The sequence below is a fragment of the Eretmochelys imbricata genome, chromosome 6, assembly GCF_965152235.1.
Source record: "Eretmochelys imbricata isolate rEreImb1 chromosome 6, rEreImb1.hap1, whole genome shotgun sequence".
NCBI classification, from domain to species: Eukaryota; Metazoa; Chordata; order Testudines; family Cheloniidae; genus Eretmochelys; species Eretmochelys imbricata.
The window spans coordinates 10,001,251-10,018,282 of NC_135577.1; the positions used below are offsets into that span (position 1 = coordinate 10,001,251).

The 17,032-nt window shown below is 52.7% G+C and overlaps 1 protein-coding gene across 1 annotated transcript; it reads left to right on the forward strand.

Annotated features, from left to right (window-relative positions):
- The first annotated feature begins 2,309 nt into the window (after positions 1–2,309).
- Positions 2,310–11,532, forward strand: LOC144266852 (lectin-like). Its single transcript, XM_077820389.1, has 6 exons — positions 2,310–2,358; positions 4,151–4,269; positions 7,711–7,857; positions 8,438–8,552; positions 10,759–10,831; positions 11,511–11,532. The coding sequence occupies exons 1-6, from the start codon at positions 2,310–2,312 to the stop codon at positions 11,530–11,532; spliced, it is 525 nt and encodes a 174-aa protein (XP_077676515.1).
- The last annotated feature ends 5,500 nt before the right edge of the window (positions 11,533–17,032 follow it).

Below are 17,032 nucleotides of genomic sequence, written 5' to 3' on the forward strand. Positions count from 1 at the left end.
AATCCATGCTGACTGTTCCTGATCACTTTCCTCTCGTGTTAGTGCTTCAGGATTGATTCCTTGAGGACCTGCTCCATGATTTTTCCGAGGACTGAGGTAAGGCTGACTGGCCTGTAGTTCCCAGGATCCTCCTTCTTCCCTTTTTTAAAGATTGGCCTTTTTCCAGTCATCTGGGACTTCCCCCGTTCGCCACGAGTTTTCAAAGATAATGGCCAATGGCTCTGCAATCACAGCTGCCAATTCCTTTAGCACTCTCGGGTGCAACGCGTCCGGCCCCATAGACTTGTGCACGTCCAGCTTTTCTAAATAGTCCCTAACCACCTCTTTCTCCACAGAGGGCTGGCCATCTACTCCTCATGCTGTGATGTCCAGTGCAGCAGTCTGGGAGCTGACCTTGTTCGTGAAGACAGAGGCAAAAAAAAGCATTGAGTACATTAGCTTTTTCAACATCCTCTCTCACTAGGTTGCCTTCCTCATTCAGTAAGGGGCCCACACTCTCCTTGGCTTTCTTCTTGTTGCCAACATACCTGAAGAAACCCTTCTTGTTACTCTTAATATCTCTTGCTAGCTGCAACTCCAGGTGTGATTTGGCCTTCCTGATTTCATTCCTACATGCCCGAGCAATAATATTATACTCTTCCCTGGTCAGTTGTCCTATCTTCCACTTCTTGTAAGCTTCTTTTTTATGTTTAAGATCCGCAAGGATTTCACCATTAAGCCAAGCTGGTCGCCTGCCATATTTACTATTCTTTTGACACATCGGGATGGTTCGTCCCTGTAACCTCAATAGGGATTCCTTGAAATACAGCCAGCTCTCCTGGACTCCTTTCCCCTTCATGTTAGTCCCCCAGGGGATCCTGCCCATCAGTTTCCTGAGGGAGTCGAAGTCTGCTTTCCTGAAGTCCAGGGTCTGTATTCTGCTGCTTACCTTTCTTCCCTGTGTCAGGATCCTGAACTCAACCAACTCATGGTCACTGCCTCCCAGATTCCCATCCACTTTTGCTTCCCCCACTAATTCTTCCCGGTTTGTGAGCAGCAGGTCAAGAAAAGCTCCCCCCCAGTTGGTTCCTCTAGCACTTGCACCAGGAAATTGTCCCCTACATTATCCAAAAACTTCCTGGATTGTCTATGCACTGCTGTATTGCTCTTCCAGTAGATATCAGGAAGATTAAAGTCGCCCATGAGAACCACGGCGTGCGATCTAGTAGCTTCTGCGAGTTGCCGGTAGAAAGCCTCGTCCACCTCATCCCCCTGGTCCGGTGGTCTATAGCAGACTCCCACCACTACATCACTCTTGTTGCTCACACTTCTAAACTTAATCCAGAGACACTCAGGTTTTTCTGCAGTTTCATACCGGAGCTCTGAGCAGTCATACTGCTCCCTTACATACAGTGCAACTCCCCCACCTTTTCCCCCCTGCCTGTCCTTCCTGAACAGTTTATATCCATCCATGACAGTACTCCTGTCATGTGAGTTATCCCACCAAGTCTCTGTTATTCTCTGTTGTGTCATGGTCACTGCCTCCCAGGTTCCCATCCACTTTAGCTTCCCCTACTAATTCTTCCAGGTTTGTGAGCAGCAGGTCAAGAAGAGCTCTGCCCCTAGTTGGTTCCTCCAGCACTTGCACCAGGAAATTGTCCCCTACATTTTCCAAAAACTTCCTGGATTGATGCTATTGTGTGTTGTTTTTTAACCAGTGTGTCTTCCCAATTTCTGTCCTCCCCATCCAAATTGCTCTCCTTAGTTAAAAGTAGGCTGGGGGGGGAACTCATCCCAGTGGGTATGATCCATGTGCACACTTCCCTTTAAGAGCTGAATTTTCCACTGCCGGGCTTCTGCTTTCTCTCTTTTCCACCTGTGCAGCCACTCTGCCTCCCCTAATGGCAAAGAAAGGAATTGCAGGATGGTGGCTATTGTGGGGTGGCTATTGCTCAGGTCCCAGGGAGATTTTCTTGTGCCTTCTCTCTCCCATGTTGTCCAGTTTCCTGCCTGAAGACAACTAGTACATTTGCCCACCACAATAAAGTGAGCAGCTGCAGGGCTTACTCCACTGGCCTCCATGTGGAGAGAGGGTTAAACCAGGCTGCTGGAGCCAGAAGGGACACAGCAGGAACACAGAGAAAGGTCAGAGGAGCGGGATTTCCTGTGATGAATCACAACTGTGCAGAGGACTGATATAAAAGTTCCTGCATCCATTTGTGTCCTCATTATTCCACCGTGAGCAAAGCGAGAGAGCCCAACCCGAGGGGAGTCTCTGCTAGCCAGCGGGTCTGTTGGGATTTGCCTGCTGACCCCCATCCTCACCAGAGATGGAGCCCAGGACATCCCTCTACCTCGTGCTCATCTTCATTGCCTGGGGTGAGTTGAGTTATCCTTCCCTGCTGCTAACCCCCAGCCCAACCACAGTGTTCTCTAGGCACCACCACCTGACCGAGACAGCCTCATGGAGTCCATGGGGAGCCCTGGTCCTGGTAGAGAGATGTCTTCACTACGCACCCCTTCTGCCGGCTCAGCACCCACTGCTTCCCCTTGCTGGATTTTGGCAAAGAGTCCAAGGACTGAGAGGTCCATGGGGTCTGAACACTTCACTCACCCCAGGCTTGAGAGCTGGAAGGTGAAGCAGAGGGCATCTGGCTCCCTGTCTTCTCCTCTTCCTCCCACCTCTCACCCTAACCTTGAAGCTTCGTTTGTCTCCCCATTCCACTTGTGCCCTTTTCCATGCACCTCTGCCTGGAATGACCTCCCTCTTCCTATGCACCCAGAGTTTCCCCTGTCCAACAAAGTCATCCTGACTCCATGCTTGGGAGGAACTCCCTGTAAACATGCACAAAACTGCCTCCTTGTCCTCCTTCAAAATTCTCCCCTGCCATGACAGCTACAAAAACTTGGCATCAGTTATGCCACTGGCGTGCTGAGACCCCTGCCCAACCTGCTGACCAATATGGTCGCATTATTTCCTTGCACTCCTCCATACAGCTGCAACCAGCTCTTGGCCTAGTTTGTAAGCTTTTGGGGGAGGCTGTCTGCTGCTTCTTTGTACAGTGCCTAGTGCAACGGGGTCTTGGTCCATGAAGAGGGCTCCGAGCCGCTCCCGTAATATAATTAATCATAATAATAAAAGCATCAGCGGGATTAATCTGCCACAGAGTCAGGGCTGGCACAGGTTCAGCGCCCCCTTCTGGAGCAAAAGGGGGAAGCAGTGTGCCGACTGATTCAGGTCCCACTCTGCTCGCTGGGCAGCCCAGCTCTTCACTGCCACAAGTTAGCTCTAAATAACGTGGTTCATATTATTTTAATTTCCTTCCACCCAAAACTCTTCTCCGTTCCCTTCTTCCTCGGGTCATGATGGATTCTCCATCACTGGCCATTTCAAAATCAAGATTGGATGCTTCCCGAGAGATCTGCTGTAGGAATTATTTCAGGGCAATTCTCTGACTTGTGTTATCCAGGCAGTAACTCTAGATATCACTATGGTTTCTTCTGGCCTTGGCAGCTATGAATCTTGTCTGTCACCACCTTTTATGTTTGTTCCATGTAGTTTTTAAGCAAGGGACCCCTTCTTTTTCATTCACTGTAAAGCACCAAGCAAAATGCTGCTGCTGTATTAATAATTATTGTGTATGAAAAACTACTATTGATAAATGAAGCAATCGGTGAAAATCATTAACAATTATAGCAACCCCTAGCTCACTCTTCTCCCTGCATGAGGGTAATGATACTGCTATGGTGGTGCCACCAGATGGTGCTGTTACACACAATCTTAGCATGTGAGCCAGAGTACAGTCTTGGCAGACATAGTCTTTTTAGTTTTGTAATGCAGTTTATTTTTGGTGGGCAACTGTTGCAAAGGGAAGGAGGGTTTGTTGCTCCCTGGGAACCTGGCACTGATGCGTGGACTGAGAGCCCTGACAGAGGGGCTTGGATGTGTGCTGTTTGTGACCACCTCTGTTCCAGGACTGCTGGTGCATAAATGTAAATAAACAAGGTGCACTAAGAAACTACTCAGACTCCGTATCACTGATTTCTCCTGCAATGAGCAATTGGTGTAGTATTTACCTGCCTTTGGGACCAATGCGTGAAATATGCTGCACTAATGTTTTATTCTCTCTTGCATGCTTATTGCACTTGTGGTTCCCAATCTTGACACTAGGTGCCTGCTCCCAGGAGAATTGTCTCTGCACCCGTGGCTTTTGTGCTGAAGGCTGGGTGCAGTATCAAGATGCCTGCTATAAGGCTGTGATGAAACCGACGAAGTGGCCCGAAGCTGAGGCAAGTCTGAATACAGGGAGGCAGCAAGGCCTAGTGGAAGGCCAGCCTGGGACATAGGAGAGCTGGATTCTATTCCTAGCACTGGTTTGCTGGGTGACCTAGGGCAAGTCACTCTCCTCTCTGTGCCTCAGTTTCCCAGTCTGTAAAATGTAAAGATACTGACTTCCTTTGTAAAGTGCTTTGAGATCTTTTAACAGTGCATGGACTCTGCTTCTATCTTTTTCTGAGCGCACAAAGCACTTGGAGATGCTCTGCTTGGGAACACTACGTGTAGCTGATTTACAGCAGTGATCACCAACCCATCGATTATGATCGACTGGTCGATCCTGGAGCCTCTGCCAGTCGATCGCAATCTCTGGGCCGCCAAAAGTCCCATGGCACAGCGGGGCTCAGGCAAGCTGCCTGTCTTCTGTGGCCCCAAACTGCTTCCAGTAGCTGCTGGCTGCTGGCATGTATCCGTGGCCCCTGGGGAGCAGGGGAAAGCAGCTCTGGAAACTGGCCAATGGGAGCTGCGGGGGTGGTGCTTGTGGTCAGGGGCAATGCACAGAGATCCGCTGCCCTCCTCCCCCCAAGGGGCACGCAGAGATGTGCCAGCAGCCACCCGCTTCCGGGAATGGTGTGGTGCCATGGCAGGCAGGCAGCCTGCCTGAGCCCTGCTGCGCCACCTACCAGGAGCCACCTGTGGTAAGTGCCTCCTGGATGGAGCCTGTACCTTGTACCCCCTCCTGCACCCCAAACCCCTGCCCCAGGCTGGAGCCCCTCCTGCACCCAACCTCCCTCCCAGAGCCCACACCCCTCATCCCCTCCTGCACCCCAATCCTCTGCACCAGCCCAGAGCCCCCTCCTGCACCAAACTCCCTCCCACCACCCTCACCCCTCACCCCCTCATTCACCCCAACACTCTGCCCCAGCCTGGAGCCCACTCCTGCATGCTATCTCGCGTCCAGAGATTGCATCCCTCACTCCTGCACCCAACCCCTGCCCCAGGCTCAACCAATGCACACCCCACAGTTGAGAATGTTACACAGAATTGTGTCAATCCCTGAAGGATTTTGGATCCATAAACCACAAATGACACTAATAAAAAGTAAAACTCATGTCCAGTGGATTCTATGAGATTTGGTGCAGTGTGACCATATGACCCCTGCACCCAAACTCCCTCCCAGAGCTTGCACCCCTCACTCTTGCACCCCAACCCCCTGCCCCAGGCTCAGCCTGGAGCCCCCTCCCACACTCGGAACCCCTCAGCTCCAGTCCAGAGTCTGCACCCCCTCCTGCACTGCACCCCCACTCCCTGCCCCAGCCTGGTGAAAGTGAGTGAGGGTTGGGGAGAGCAAGCAACAGAGTGAGGAGGGGATGGAGTGAGCAGGATGGGGCCTCGGGGAAGGGGTGGGGCCTTGGGGAAGGGGTGGGGTAAATACTGGGTTGATCTTAAATTCAAAAAGGGATCTAGTGTGTAAAAAGGTTGGAGACCACTGATTTACAGGGTTCCCTCATCACCTTTTCAGCAGAGTGCAGCACCTTATCTGCACTAGCTCATAATCCTCAGCCCCTTAGAGCAAGGACTGGAGAGGGAGGAGCGCTCTCCCTCAGAGACCTTGTCTGGGACTAATGCTGAGGGTATGTCTACGCTGCGATTAAAAACCCCACTGCACAGTGTCTGAGCCCAGGTCAGCAGACTCGGGCTTGCAAGACAACAAATAGCTTTGTAGCTATTCGGGCTTGAGCTGGAGCCCAGCTCTGAAACCTTCCCCCTTCGCAGAGTTTCAGAGCTGGACTGATGATGGAGCCTGATCGTGGACACTGCAATTTAAAGCTCCGTAGCCCGAGCCTCAGGATCCCAAGTCAGCTGACCTGGGCCAGCCATGGCCACGCTGTAGGTCTTTTGATTGCAGTGCAGACACTCTCCCCTGGCACTTCCTTCCTGGGCCTTTTCTACTTTCTGGGCAAATGGGCTCATTAGCCCTGTCTGTCTGCAGCCCATCTCTGATCTGTCAATTAGGCACAGCTCTGCCCCTCCGGTTTACTCTGGGGCTAGTTAATTGGTGCTCTGGTGGTCAGAGGGCTGGTGCAGCTGCTGTCGCCCAGCGCTCTGGCCCAGATCGGTGGATGAGAAGCACTTTACAAGCGCTAGGGAGTATTAACAGCTGGGCTTCTTTGCTGAGCGGGGAGAGAGGGAGGGGACAGGAAATGCTCTTGAGGGCACGTTACTAAGGGCTGGATTCTGGCCAGCCCCGGGTGGTGCTGTACGTGGTTCCCTTGAGATCAGTGGCACTGTTGGTGGAGTGGGCTCCTATGCAGCGTCTGTTCAAAGGGGTCCACTGACGTCTCTCTTTAAATCCTGAGCCATGTGAGTGAATCTACCCCTTAAGCAGCTGGTGTGACCCCTGCTAGGGGGAATCTTGGAATCCCTCCTCCGCCACACGAACAAGTCTGAGGGAATTTCCCAGCCTTCCAGATGGCCTCTGTTCACCTCCTCTAAACATTCCTCCAATGGCCATTATTCCCTTCCCACCAAGATCTCTGTATCCATAAGCTTATACTCCGCTCGAGGGCATTTCTCCGTGGGTCTGTCTGTCTGCAACTTGATAACACTTGAAGGCCGCATGCCATCTGTCCCAAAACGTCAGGGAACTGTCCAGGCATCGATGCCCAGAGTTCTAGTGATCTGGGGGGAAATCAGAAAAAAACAAGAAAGGGGGAAATAGAGGACACAGGGCCAGTCTTTGCCATCTGGTTAGCAGAGCAGGTAGCTGCAACCACCGCCTCTCGAATTGTTGGTGGATGGCAGCCATTAACACCTTCTGGCATCACACAGCTCCTGATCTTAGCTCTGCCTGTCCTCCCCACAGACTTTTCAAATGTTGACACTCTGAGCCTGTGCCTACACCAAGAGTGGTGGAAACCTCTAAAAGGGGGGGGGGGGCATAGGTGCCCGAACCATGGCCCCGCCCCCCACACTGCCCCTTCCTCAGAGACCCCGCTCCTGTGCTAGCCCTTCCCCCACTAGGCCACGCCTCCACATGGCTTCTTCCCTCACTTTTAAAAGTGGGGGGCATGTCCCCTTGCCCCCCTCCCCCCCATTCTGGCACCCCAGTCTTCACTCAAAATGCTATAATGGCACAACTGCCATTACTACCGCCGTGGGAGGGGTGCTTTTGTCCCTGTAGCAAATGGACAAGTCCCCTCCCTGTAGCGGAAATCAAGGTCTGAGAAGCTACGAGATTTGCCCAAGGCCACCTGGTGAGTCTGTGGCAGAACTGGGAATTCAGCCCATCTCTCTTCATGGCTAGCCCACTGCCTCAATGACAAGACCACTCTCCTTCTCTAGGGCCCTGACCCACTGATGTTCACAGGCCCTTTTTCATTGATTTCTCAGTGTTTTGGGTCAGGTGTGCAGGTTGCAGCCTTGTGTGAGCTGTCCTTGCGGTACCTTTTCAGGTGGCGTGTCAAAGCCTTGGCAGGAACTCCCATCTGGCCTCCATCCACAGCGCAGAGGAAAATGACTTCATCTTTCACCTGATGGGCAAGCCGCTGGATTACACTAAAGGGCAGGCCTACTGGATCGGCGCACACGACACTTTCAAGGTAGCTTCCGCCTCACCTGTCTGGCACAACCCATGATCAAAGCAACTGCAACTTCAGAGCAATTGCCAGGGATGGAGAGTCAGACTGGCCTTTCCACTTATACCCAGGGACATCCGTGGGGTTGAGAGAAGAATTTGGCTTCCTGTGTCTAAAGTTGTGGGCTTGTTATTTCAATCTGAAGCCAGGTCGGTGCTGCTCACTCTGCCAGCCCAACAGACAGAAGGATGGCCCAGCGCTTAGGGCAGTGCAAGGGGACTTGAGAGTCCTGGGTTCAGTTCCTGGGTCTGCCACTGTGTCCCTGTGTGACCTTGGTGCAATCACTTAATCTACCCTGTGCTGAGTTCCCCTATCTGTAACATGGGGAGGACCCTTCCCCACTCCCCGGGATGGTGTGAGGCTGACTCTGTCTGTGCTGGAGAGGGCTGCAGTGAGGAAAGACATGGAGACACCTAGAGAAGGGACCTCCATAGCTGGGATATTAGGGGCAGCTGAGGTGCTAGAGAGAATGCTGATTCTTGAGTGGCTATTGCTCCACTCCTGGCCCCTGGTTTAGTCACTAACACCATCACCTTTTCCCTAGGAGGGGTCTTTCATGTGGACGGATGGTTCCAAATACAGTTTCAAGACATTTCCTGCAGACCAGCCCGATGGCCTCCCGGGAGAAAACTACCTGGGCTCCTGGATCCTGGAAAACGGTGGGAGCTTTGTCCTGGGGTGGTGTGTGTGTGTGTGCGGGGGGGCGGGGGCAGATGCTTGGTGGCTCTGTTTGGTCAGGGCTGGCTCATTATCTCAACCCCCTGACTCTCACCAGAAGATCATCGCCCAGCTTCAGTTCCTGCTGGTTGGCTGGACCATCCGATCAAAGCATTGAGCTGTCTGGTTTGGTCTCCTACCCCTGCCCTAACAGCTCAGTCCACTGACCTCTGCCTCTGACTAGGGCTTACGCCAAAAGCTTTGGAGGAAGACAACCCCTGCCTCCCCCCCTCCCAAGACCACCCCAATCCAAACAAAAGCCCTCCCTAGTGGCTGGCCAGTTTCCTGGGGAGAGCCCTCTCCAATACATCCCGATCAGTGATCAGCACATGCACGTAAGCCTGAGGACTGACAATTCCAGTGCATTGTGACCCACTCTCAAAGTGAACTCCACATATGGAACAGTGTGTGATCACCTCGGGCTGGGATCAGCTCCGGCCTGCCCCTTGTGCCCTCAGGTATACCACAGCTACATGGGTGCAAACAGGGGATGCGTAGTGGGGTCAAGCAGGGTCGCACCCACCCGCCCCAGATTTGCTGCTTGGCTTGTACTGAGCATGCTCAGTAACACTACTGAAGCTGGCTGCCCTCACTCCCGCCCCCCCCCCCCCCACTATTGGCAGGCATGGGTCACCCAGTTACACCAATTTGCACTGGAGAAATTGAGGACCCAAGATGCAAGGTGGCAATGGAGCAGGGCAATGTTGCTCTCAGCCTTTCTTTTCAGGCCTCATCTAAGTTCCCACTAGGGTTTTCCACTATTTATCTGTCTATCTTTCTGTAACCCTTCTGCCCGTCAGAGTTGGCAGCAACAAGGGCCGGGTTCAATATCTAGGGGATCCATTCCAATAACACAATGCAAACCGGCTTGAGCCCCCACCCAGTGACCTGGGACAAATATATACCACCCCAGCTGAGCGCCTCCAAAAGACAATATTTCCCCTCTCGCAAGCACATAGTCTGAGTGTAGCAAAAAGCCTTTTAATAACAGAGAGAAACAATGTGGCATTATGTTGGGGAAACACCACCAACAGGATTCATAACACAACCCATGAGCAAAAAACCCACCCCAAGCAAATTGGGGCATGCCCCATTCCCTTTGGTTCTTGAGTCCAGCAACCCCAAATCACCCAAAGTCCCAAAAGTCCAATGACCCAAAAGTCTCTGTCCCTGGTCAGGGCAGCCCCAGAGTTCGAAAGTTTATCTGCGGAGCTTTACCTCCCAACCTGGGTGGAGACGGGACGGGCGTAAGAGGCACCTTACATGATCTGAAGCTGACCGCCCCACAGCTCCATAGGCCTTCGCTTTGCTCCGCGGCCTACAAGCAGCTCCCGCCGTCCCACGAACTGCTCCACCAGCCTGTCCACAAGGCACTCTAGCTGTCCCGCAAACTGCTCCACAATATATCTTCAGGCTCCCCCACTACTTAACACAACATTCAGTGATTTCAGCTCTTAGGTGAATTCAGCTTGTAGTAGGGGAGCCTCAGTGCTGGTGCACCATTAGCCCAAAGTGAGCTCAGCAGCCTGTAACTAGACTTCTAATGGAATCAAAATTAGCTCTGATATTCCACAGTGGAGAGAGGAGGAAGTACAATTAGCATGTAAGGCCCTTACCCAGGGATCCATGCTACCAAGTATTAATACTTATCCCCAGCCACTCTCAATTCACAGAGTTTTAAAACCCATGACCCTTGCCTAGCGAGTGCTATTTAATTGATGGTGAGTCCCTGCATCATAACAAAAGGCCAAGTACAGTTCCAAGCACAGTTCCCATAATCAGGGTAATAACAATTTATTCTTCCTGCCCCAATAACAGAGACACTGGGGATCCCACAGCAGCCAAAGTGACCATTTGGGCAGCTATGGCCTCATTCTAGGCAGGGTGGGTGTGCCTATGCAAATGAGATCAGCCCCTGAAGTTCTTTTCCACAACTTGCCACACCTCACCACCAGATGTCAAGGTGGAGCTCATCCTGACACTGCTTACATTTCTATCACCCCAGTCATGACCCAACCGATGCCCGCACAGGTAGAGTGGTTACATTAGCTCTCACATGCAGATGACTTTCCTAGTCATGGACGTGCCTGTTCCTGCCAGCGGGCGGTTTGTTCCTGGGTTGATTCCTTCTGATTCCGTCTCTTTCAGGCTTTGTCACCTGGAACGACTTTGGCGACAGCTGGTCCTTCCCATTCGTTTGCAAATACACCCTGCGGAACAGGTACCATCCAGCTTCGCTCCCACCAGGGCGGGCTCTTCTCCAGACAGGCAAACTCTAGCAGTGGCTGAAGGTGTCCCGGTGACTGTTCGGGCATCCACAGGGCCCTGTTGTTGTTTATATTGCACTTGTGCTCAGACTGTGCCAGCCACTGTACCAACACGTAGGAAGACACAGTCTGTCCCAGTGAGCTCCACGTACAGCGATGGCAGTGTCCTGCCTGCATACCGCCTGCTTGGGAAGAGACGTCTCTAGGGAGCTTAGTCTCCAGGGCTCCTCTGGCCCAAGGGTGGGTGACTCCTGTGAGATGGGTGCCATCCTCCCAGGCTGAGATCCTCCAGCTCAGGCAGGAGCCACTAAACGGCCTTCAGACAGGAGCATCTTTAGTTACTGCTGACCTGAAACTGGCCATACTGGCATTAGAGCCTCAAATGGGAAAGGCCCCGTATCCCCTTCCCTAACCCCCCTAAATCCGCCAGAACCACTGCCCTGGGGCCACATTGGAGCTAGCACCCCCTACAGGGCAAAGGCCCCATGTCCCATTTCCCATCCCCTGAGCCAGCACCCTGGGGTCAGATCAGAACTGGCGCCCCTAGAGAGGAAAGGTCCCATCCACATCTGGGCACCACAACCAACAGCTGTTTCTCTTCCTCTTTTGCATGGGCAATGCCTGTTCCCACAGCTTCAGGGACCAATCCTGGTAACAGGATGTGGTGGAAGACATGGCCTGTATCCTGCAGTGGAGGCTGCGTCACCTTCCTATGCTGTAGCTTCACATCTGGAACCAATTACTGCTGTGTCCTTATCCCGTCTTTTGTGTCCTTGGTAGAACTGGGCAAATAACAGGTCTTGGGGTTTGCTGAGAATTCTGAAAAATTGGGGGGGGGGGGGTAAATGTTTAAAAAATATTCTGCAAATGGAGAAGTGGAGGAATCATTTTGCACCGGATGAAAATTTTGTTTTGAGTGTGACCATTTAAAAACTTTGTTTGTTTGTAATCAAACTAAAGGCCATTTCAAAAGGAAAAGTAGTTTCAGACCAAACACGCCAAACGTTTAGATTTGTTCTGGGTTGGTTTTTAGTTTTGACAGATACACTTTAGTGAAGCCAAAACAATTCACCAAATGGTTCGGTTTCACCAAATCTGCATTTTTCACCGGAAAAGGGGCTGGTCTGAAAAATGTCACCCAACTGGATTCCCCCTCGGTCCCAGCTGGCGGGCGCCTGCTGGGAGCCACTTTCCAATGGGAACCCGCAGCAGGCCTGAGGCAGGGGGAACAAGGGTCATAGTCTCTTTGGACTCCAGAGCCACCCAGCTGTACACTGCGCTCTCACTGGCATGGCATCATTCGGCGATTCTGCTGATACAAGCTTAGCGAGCTCCCTGCTCCGATCCCTGCTTGTCTTTCTCCCTCCCCTTCCTCCTGCTTTATACATGTACCAGGTCATTCATACAAATGTTCTGGACCAAAACAAAATGATCAATAAAAAAGCTGCGCGCCCAGAGAACGAATGTAGTCGTCATTGTTCAGCTCCTGGCACAATGGGGTCCTGTCCATGGGTGGGGCTCCCAGGTACTACTGTAATACACCTAATAATGTGCAGTGCCTGGCACAATGCGGTCCTGGTCCATGACTGGGGTGCTCGGGTGCTACCATAATACACCTAATAAATAATAATGCCTGTGACAATGTGGAGGCTGTAAGGCTCAGTTCTGCTCCTGAATGGTTGATGTTTTTAACCTTCAAAGCGAGGTGGGGTGGGGGGAGGAAAGGGCAGCGACCTGTGGGGAAAAGTTTATAAAACCACAGAAGCTTTGCCAGGTGGAACACTTACTCGCCGCATTGCTTGGGGATAAGCCAGGCTTCTAGATTTCCTCTTGACTCTCTGAGATTTCAAGGGACAGGGAGATTTCTACCCTCTCCCCCAGCTGAATTTCCCATCTCAAGTCACCAACACGACCCAATGGGGCTCTGCTGAATCCCCGAGGTGGAATTGCTGTGGCAAGCCTTGGGCTGCGTCTACTCTTGACCATAACCACAATGGACTGAACCCCAGGGCCCTTATCCAGCCGGTGACACTGGGGCATTTGCCTGGCTAAGGGATGTGTGAAATCTGCAGGCCCAACCTTACAGCCTCATGTTACAAGGTGCCCTGTATGGAGACTCTTCTTCTGCGGGGAGGCAGCGTTTACTCCAGGGCGGAAAAATGAGGGGCTCATCCCCCTTAGCCCACCTGGATCCCCACCTGCATCAGGCCATTGGAAGACTGAGGCTGACTTGATGGCAGCCTTTACATTCTGCCCAGGGGAGAACAGCCCAGGTACCGACGGGGTGTCTAACCTGGTGGAGAAAGGCAGCACAAGAACCAACAGCTGGAAGGTTAAAGCCAGACACACCTGAGTTAGAAACAAGGCATGGATGTTTGCCAGGCTGGGTGAGTAACCGTGGCACAGCCTGCCAAGGGCAGGGGGGGGCCTTCAAACTCAGTTGGGAGGCCTTGGGGGAAGATGCTTCAGCCAGACACTTGTTACTGGGCGCAGGGCAGGGGGAAATGGGTGAACTTTGAGGCCTGTGATATACAGAAGTTCAGACTCGATGATCTAATGATCCCTTCAGGCCTTAAACTCCATGAGTGTCTGCAAGGCACTGCCCACACAGGCTCGCCAGGTAGATCTGCGTTGGATCTTGGGCTCCTATGGCTCTTCTCCAGGTTCCTGATAGCCAGCAGAGGGACACCTCAACCAACATCTGCCTCACAAGCGGCACCTCAGAAAAATCAGTGGGGTCTCTGGAGCAGTCTCTAGGAAGCCGGTGGGGGGTGATTTGTGCCCCCTGTGACAAGGTGTGACTCACCACAGTGGCACCTCTTGCTGGCAGGTTGGTGCACCTTCTTCCAACGGTGCTTTCCCTACCATCACATCTGCTCTCGGGTCCATCTCACGGCAGAAGGACCGGGGTATCCTCTGAGTCATGATCTGTGCTCCCCCCTTCTCGGGAGCTGGCAGGCAGCTGTGCAGTCACTTCCCCAGTGGCGAGTGGGGGGACTCAGACCCTGAATGTAAAGGTGCTGGGGGACCCAGTGGGGCAAGTGAAAAGATAAACTAGCCATTGCAAAGGGCAGAGGGAGACCTAGCATACCAGAGGGGAAAGTTTAGCGATAATGTACAGGACCAGGAAGACGTGTGTCCCCTGTTGAGGGAGGCAGACAGAGAAAGGGGTGAGCTATGGATGCAGCTTAGGCAGCTGCAGGGTCGGAGACACCCAACCCCTTGAGGGATGCAGTCTTGAGGGGGATGGTTTGTGATGGGGTGTCTACCTCACACACTGTAAAAGGGGTTAATCCTGCATGCGAGCAGTGGATGTGAGTCCTCCAATCAGCCTAGAGAGGCTGCATTGGGCGCAGGAAATCTGGGAAGGGCTGCAGGGAGTGACCAATCAGGGCCCAGCAGGCTCACATAAAAGAAGCCCCTGGGCTAGAGGTGGTCAGTGGCTGCTGGGAGCTTGAGGAGGAAGTGTGTCTCTAGCAGGCGGAGAGCCCTGCGGCACCATGGACAGAGCAGTGCTGGTGGGGACCGAGGGAACTCGCAGCTGGCTGCTAGGATGGACGCGCTGCGTCCCTGAGGTAAGGGTGAAGAAGGTGCTGGGGTCGTGGGGAAGTGGCCCCGGAAAATGTGCTGAGCAGTTGGTTGGGGCGCAGCGTGTGGCTGCCATCTATAGGGTCCCTGGGCTGGGACCAGGAGTCGTGGGCGGGCCTGGGTCTCCCCTCCCCGCCACTGGGGAAGTGACTGGACTGTTAGGCGGGAATGCTAACCCCCAGAAGGGGGAACACGGATGATGACATGGCTGGAGGGCCGAGTCACGAAGAGGGTGCTGTGGTTCTTGAGGGGGGTTGCAGGCAGATGCAGTAATGGTGTGCAAGCTGCGGGGGGGGGGCTGGCCTTGAGCTCCTCCCCAGCGTGACCAGGAGGAGGCGCCAGTCTGGTGATGTGCCCTGCGACACCCCATCCCAGAGACAGCATCCCTCCAAGCGCTTGTGGCTTTGCATCCTTCTACCCTAGTGTGTCTGTAGCTGTGCTGGACACCCGTAGCCTTGTGCTTCACCGTCCTGTTCTGGGTGCCCAGCTCCTGCTGAGCTGTTTGCCTCAGACTGTTGCCAGCCAGCCTCACCTGGGACTTGGGCCCTTCCTGGCCCTGCAGGATTGGGTGGCCCAGTGTTTGCAGGGCTGGCTCGGTGCTGGGAAACGAATGGCGGTGCTTCCCCCAGGGACTGTGGCATTCACCACAAAGCTTCAGCCCAGAGTGACAGGCCGGGGGCAACGCCCCACTAAAGGCTGTGGCCACAAACTCTCTGGAGGTAGAAACTGCACCACAGGATGTTCATTTTACCAGGGTTGGCCCTTTGGCCCGAGCCATTAGCTGATGTTTGGGGCCTTGTTTCTGTTACCATGGGTCAGTCCATGATGTGAGTCAAGTCTATTCTTTGGTGGCATCTTGTGTATCTCCAAAGAATGTACACACAGTCCTGACAGCAGCAGGCAGCTTCATTGCCAGAAATCCCCACACCTGCCTCTCCAACGGGCTCTCTGCCCAAGAAGCCCAGCAGGTCCTTCCTCTCGGGGCCACGCTCACATCTGCTGCTTCTGGCTTTCTCTGTCTCCAGCACACACAGGCTTCTAAACCAATTACCCAGCCCCTGTGTTTGCAACTGGGGAAACCCCTTGTTACAGGGATTGATCAGCTGCCTCCTGATTGGGTTTAAGAGAGAGCACCTGGGCCCTAGGCCAGTCCACTGGGAGCTGCTTGACTCTGAGAAGGAAAGGAAAGACCTAGGAGAGCAGGGGAGAGCTGCCAGAGCGAGAGGAGCAACAATACTGAGAGCTTTGGGCATTGAGGGTGTAGCATTTTCCAGATCCAGACTCTGGCTGTCGGCAAGCAGGATCAAACCTGGGACCTCTGGAGCTAAATGCATGAGCCTCTACTGCATTAGCTGAAAGCCACATGGTGCATAGCTAAAGCAGTAGCAGATTCATTAATCTCAAATGGTCTCTGTGCCACTAGAGGGGACAGAGAATCACATCCACAAGGTGTGTGGGTTACACAGGCAAACCTGATTTCAGTTTCTACACTTCCTCCAGCTATCAAGCCACCCAGGATCCTTCCCACCAATTGCCTCCAGCTGACCACTGTTGTGCACAGTGATGGAGCACAAGTAGGTGTAGAAAAATGTAAGTTTTTAAGAAGGTCGGGGAGGGGCTGTTCTATTATGTGGCCTAGTGGATAGTGCTGTGGACTGGAATTCAGGAGATATGGCTTCTATTCTTGGATCTGCTGCAACACCTTGGGCAGGTCATATCCCATCTCTGAGCGTCAGTTTCCCCATCTGTGAAAGGGGGATGCTAATTACTTTGTGAAATGCTTTGAAATCTCCTGATGAAAAGTGCACTGGAAACACTAGGGATGACTAATCTGGTCTCCAGCCCTAACTACAGAGCTTGGTCCCAGCTCTCGGGTGGTAAGGTGATGTAGTAGATGACCCTGGAATTATAGGCTGTGGTGCAATCAGGCAAATACCTAAGGAATCAGAGTTAAGGTTGTGCATAGCCCCTTAGCTCTGGCATCTGCTGCTTTGCCAGCGCCCAAGCTTAATGCAGTATTGTTTTTAATGGAATAAATAAAATACATTCCCCATTAGGCCCATCCTGTGGAATGCTCCCTAGAAATTAGGGAGAAAAAGAAATGGGTAAAACAAATGGTGCTTGTATCCTGAAAGCTTTGGATTTCATTAGATACATTGTTCTGTTTCTGGTCTGCCATTGTCATCCAGATCAGACAAGGCTCCCGTTGTATATTTCTTCACGCTTCACAGCCTTAATTCCCAACACAGGTTGAGCTGTGACAGCCACAGTCAGAAAAATGAAGAGACTTCTCAGTGCCTTTATCTACACACCCTGCCCTTATCCTATTTCTAATATTGTTCAATTGTTTATTACTCCACAATTATGACATCATAAATTGAGTCCTACCAAACTCACAGCCATGAAAAACATGTCACAGATTGTGAAATCTGGTCTCCCCTGTGAAATCTGGCTATTGGGGGGCAGGCGGTCATGATATTGCTTCCCTTACTTTTGCGCTGCCTTCCGAGCTGGGTGGTCGGAGAGCAACAGCTGCTGGCCAGACACCCAGCTCTGGAGGCAGCACT

Excerpts from the sequence above, each read along its gene's own strand:
- LOC144266852 (XM_077820389.1), top strand. The coding sequence starts at position 2,310 with ATGGAGCCCAGGACATCCCTCTACCTCGTGCTCATCTTCATTGCCTGG. Across the intron at positions 4,270-7,710 it reads CGAAGTGGCCCGAAGCTGAG|GTGGCGTGTCAAAGCCTTGG; the intron begins GCAAGTCTGAAT and ends GTACCTTTTCAG. Across the intron at positions 7,858-8,437 it reads GCGCACACGACACTTTCAAG|GAGGGGTCTTTCATGTGGAC; the intron begins GTAGCTTCCGCC and ends CCTTTTCCCTAG.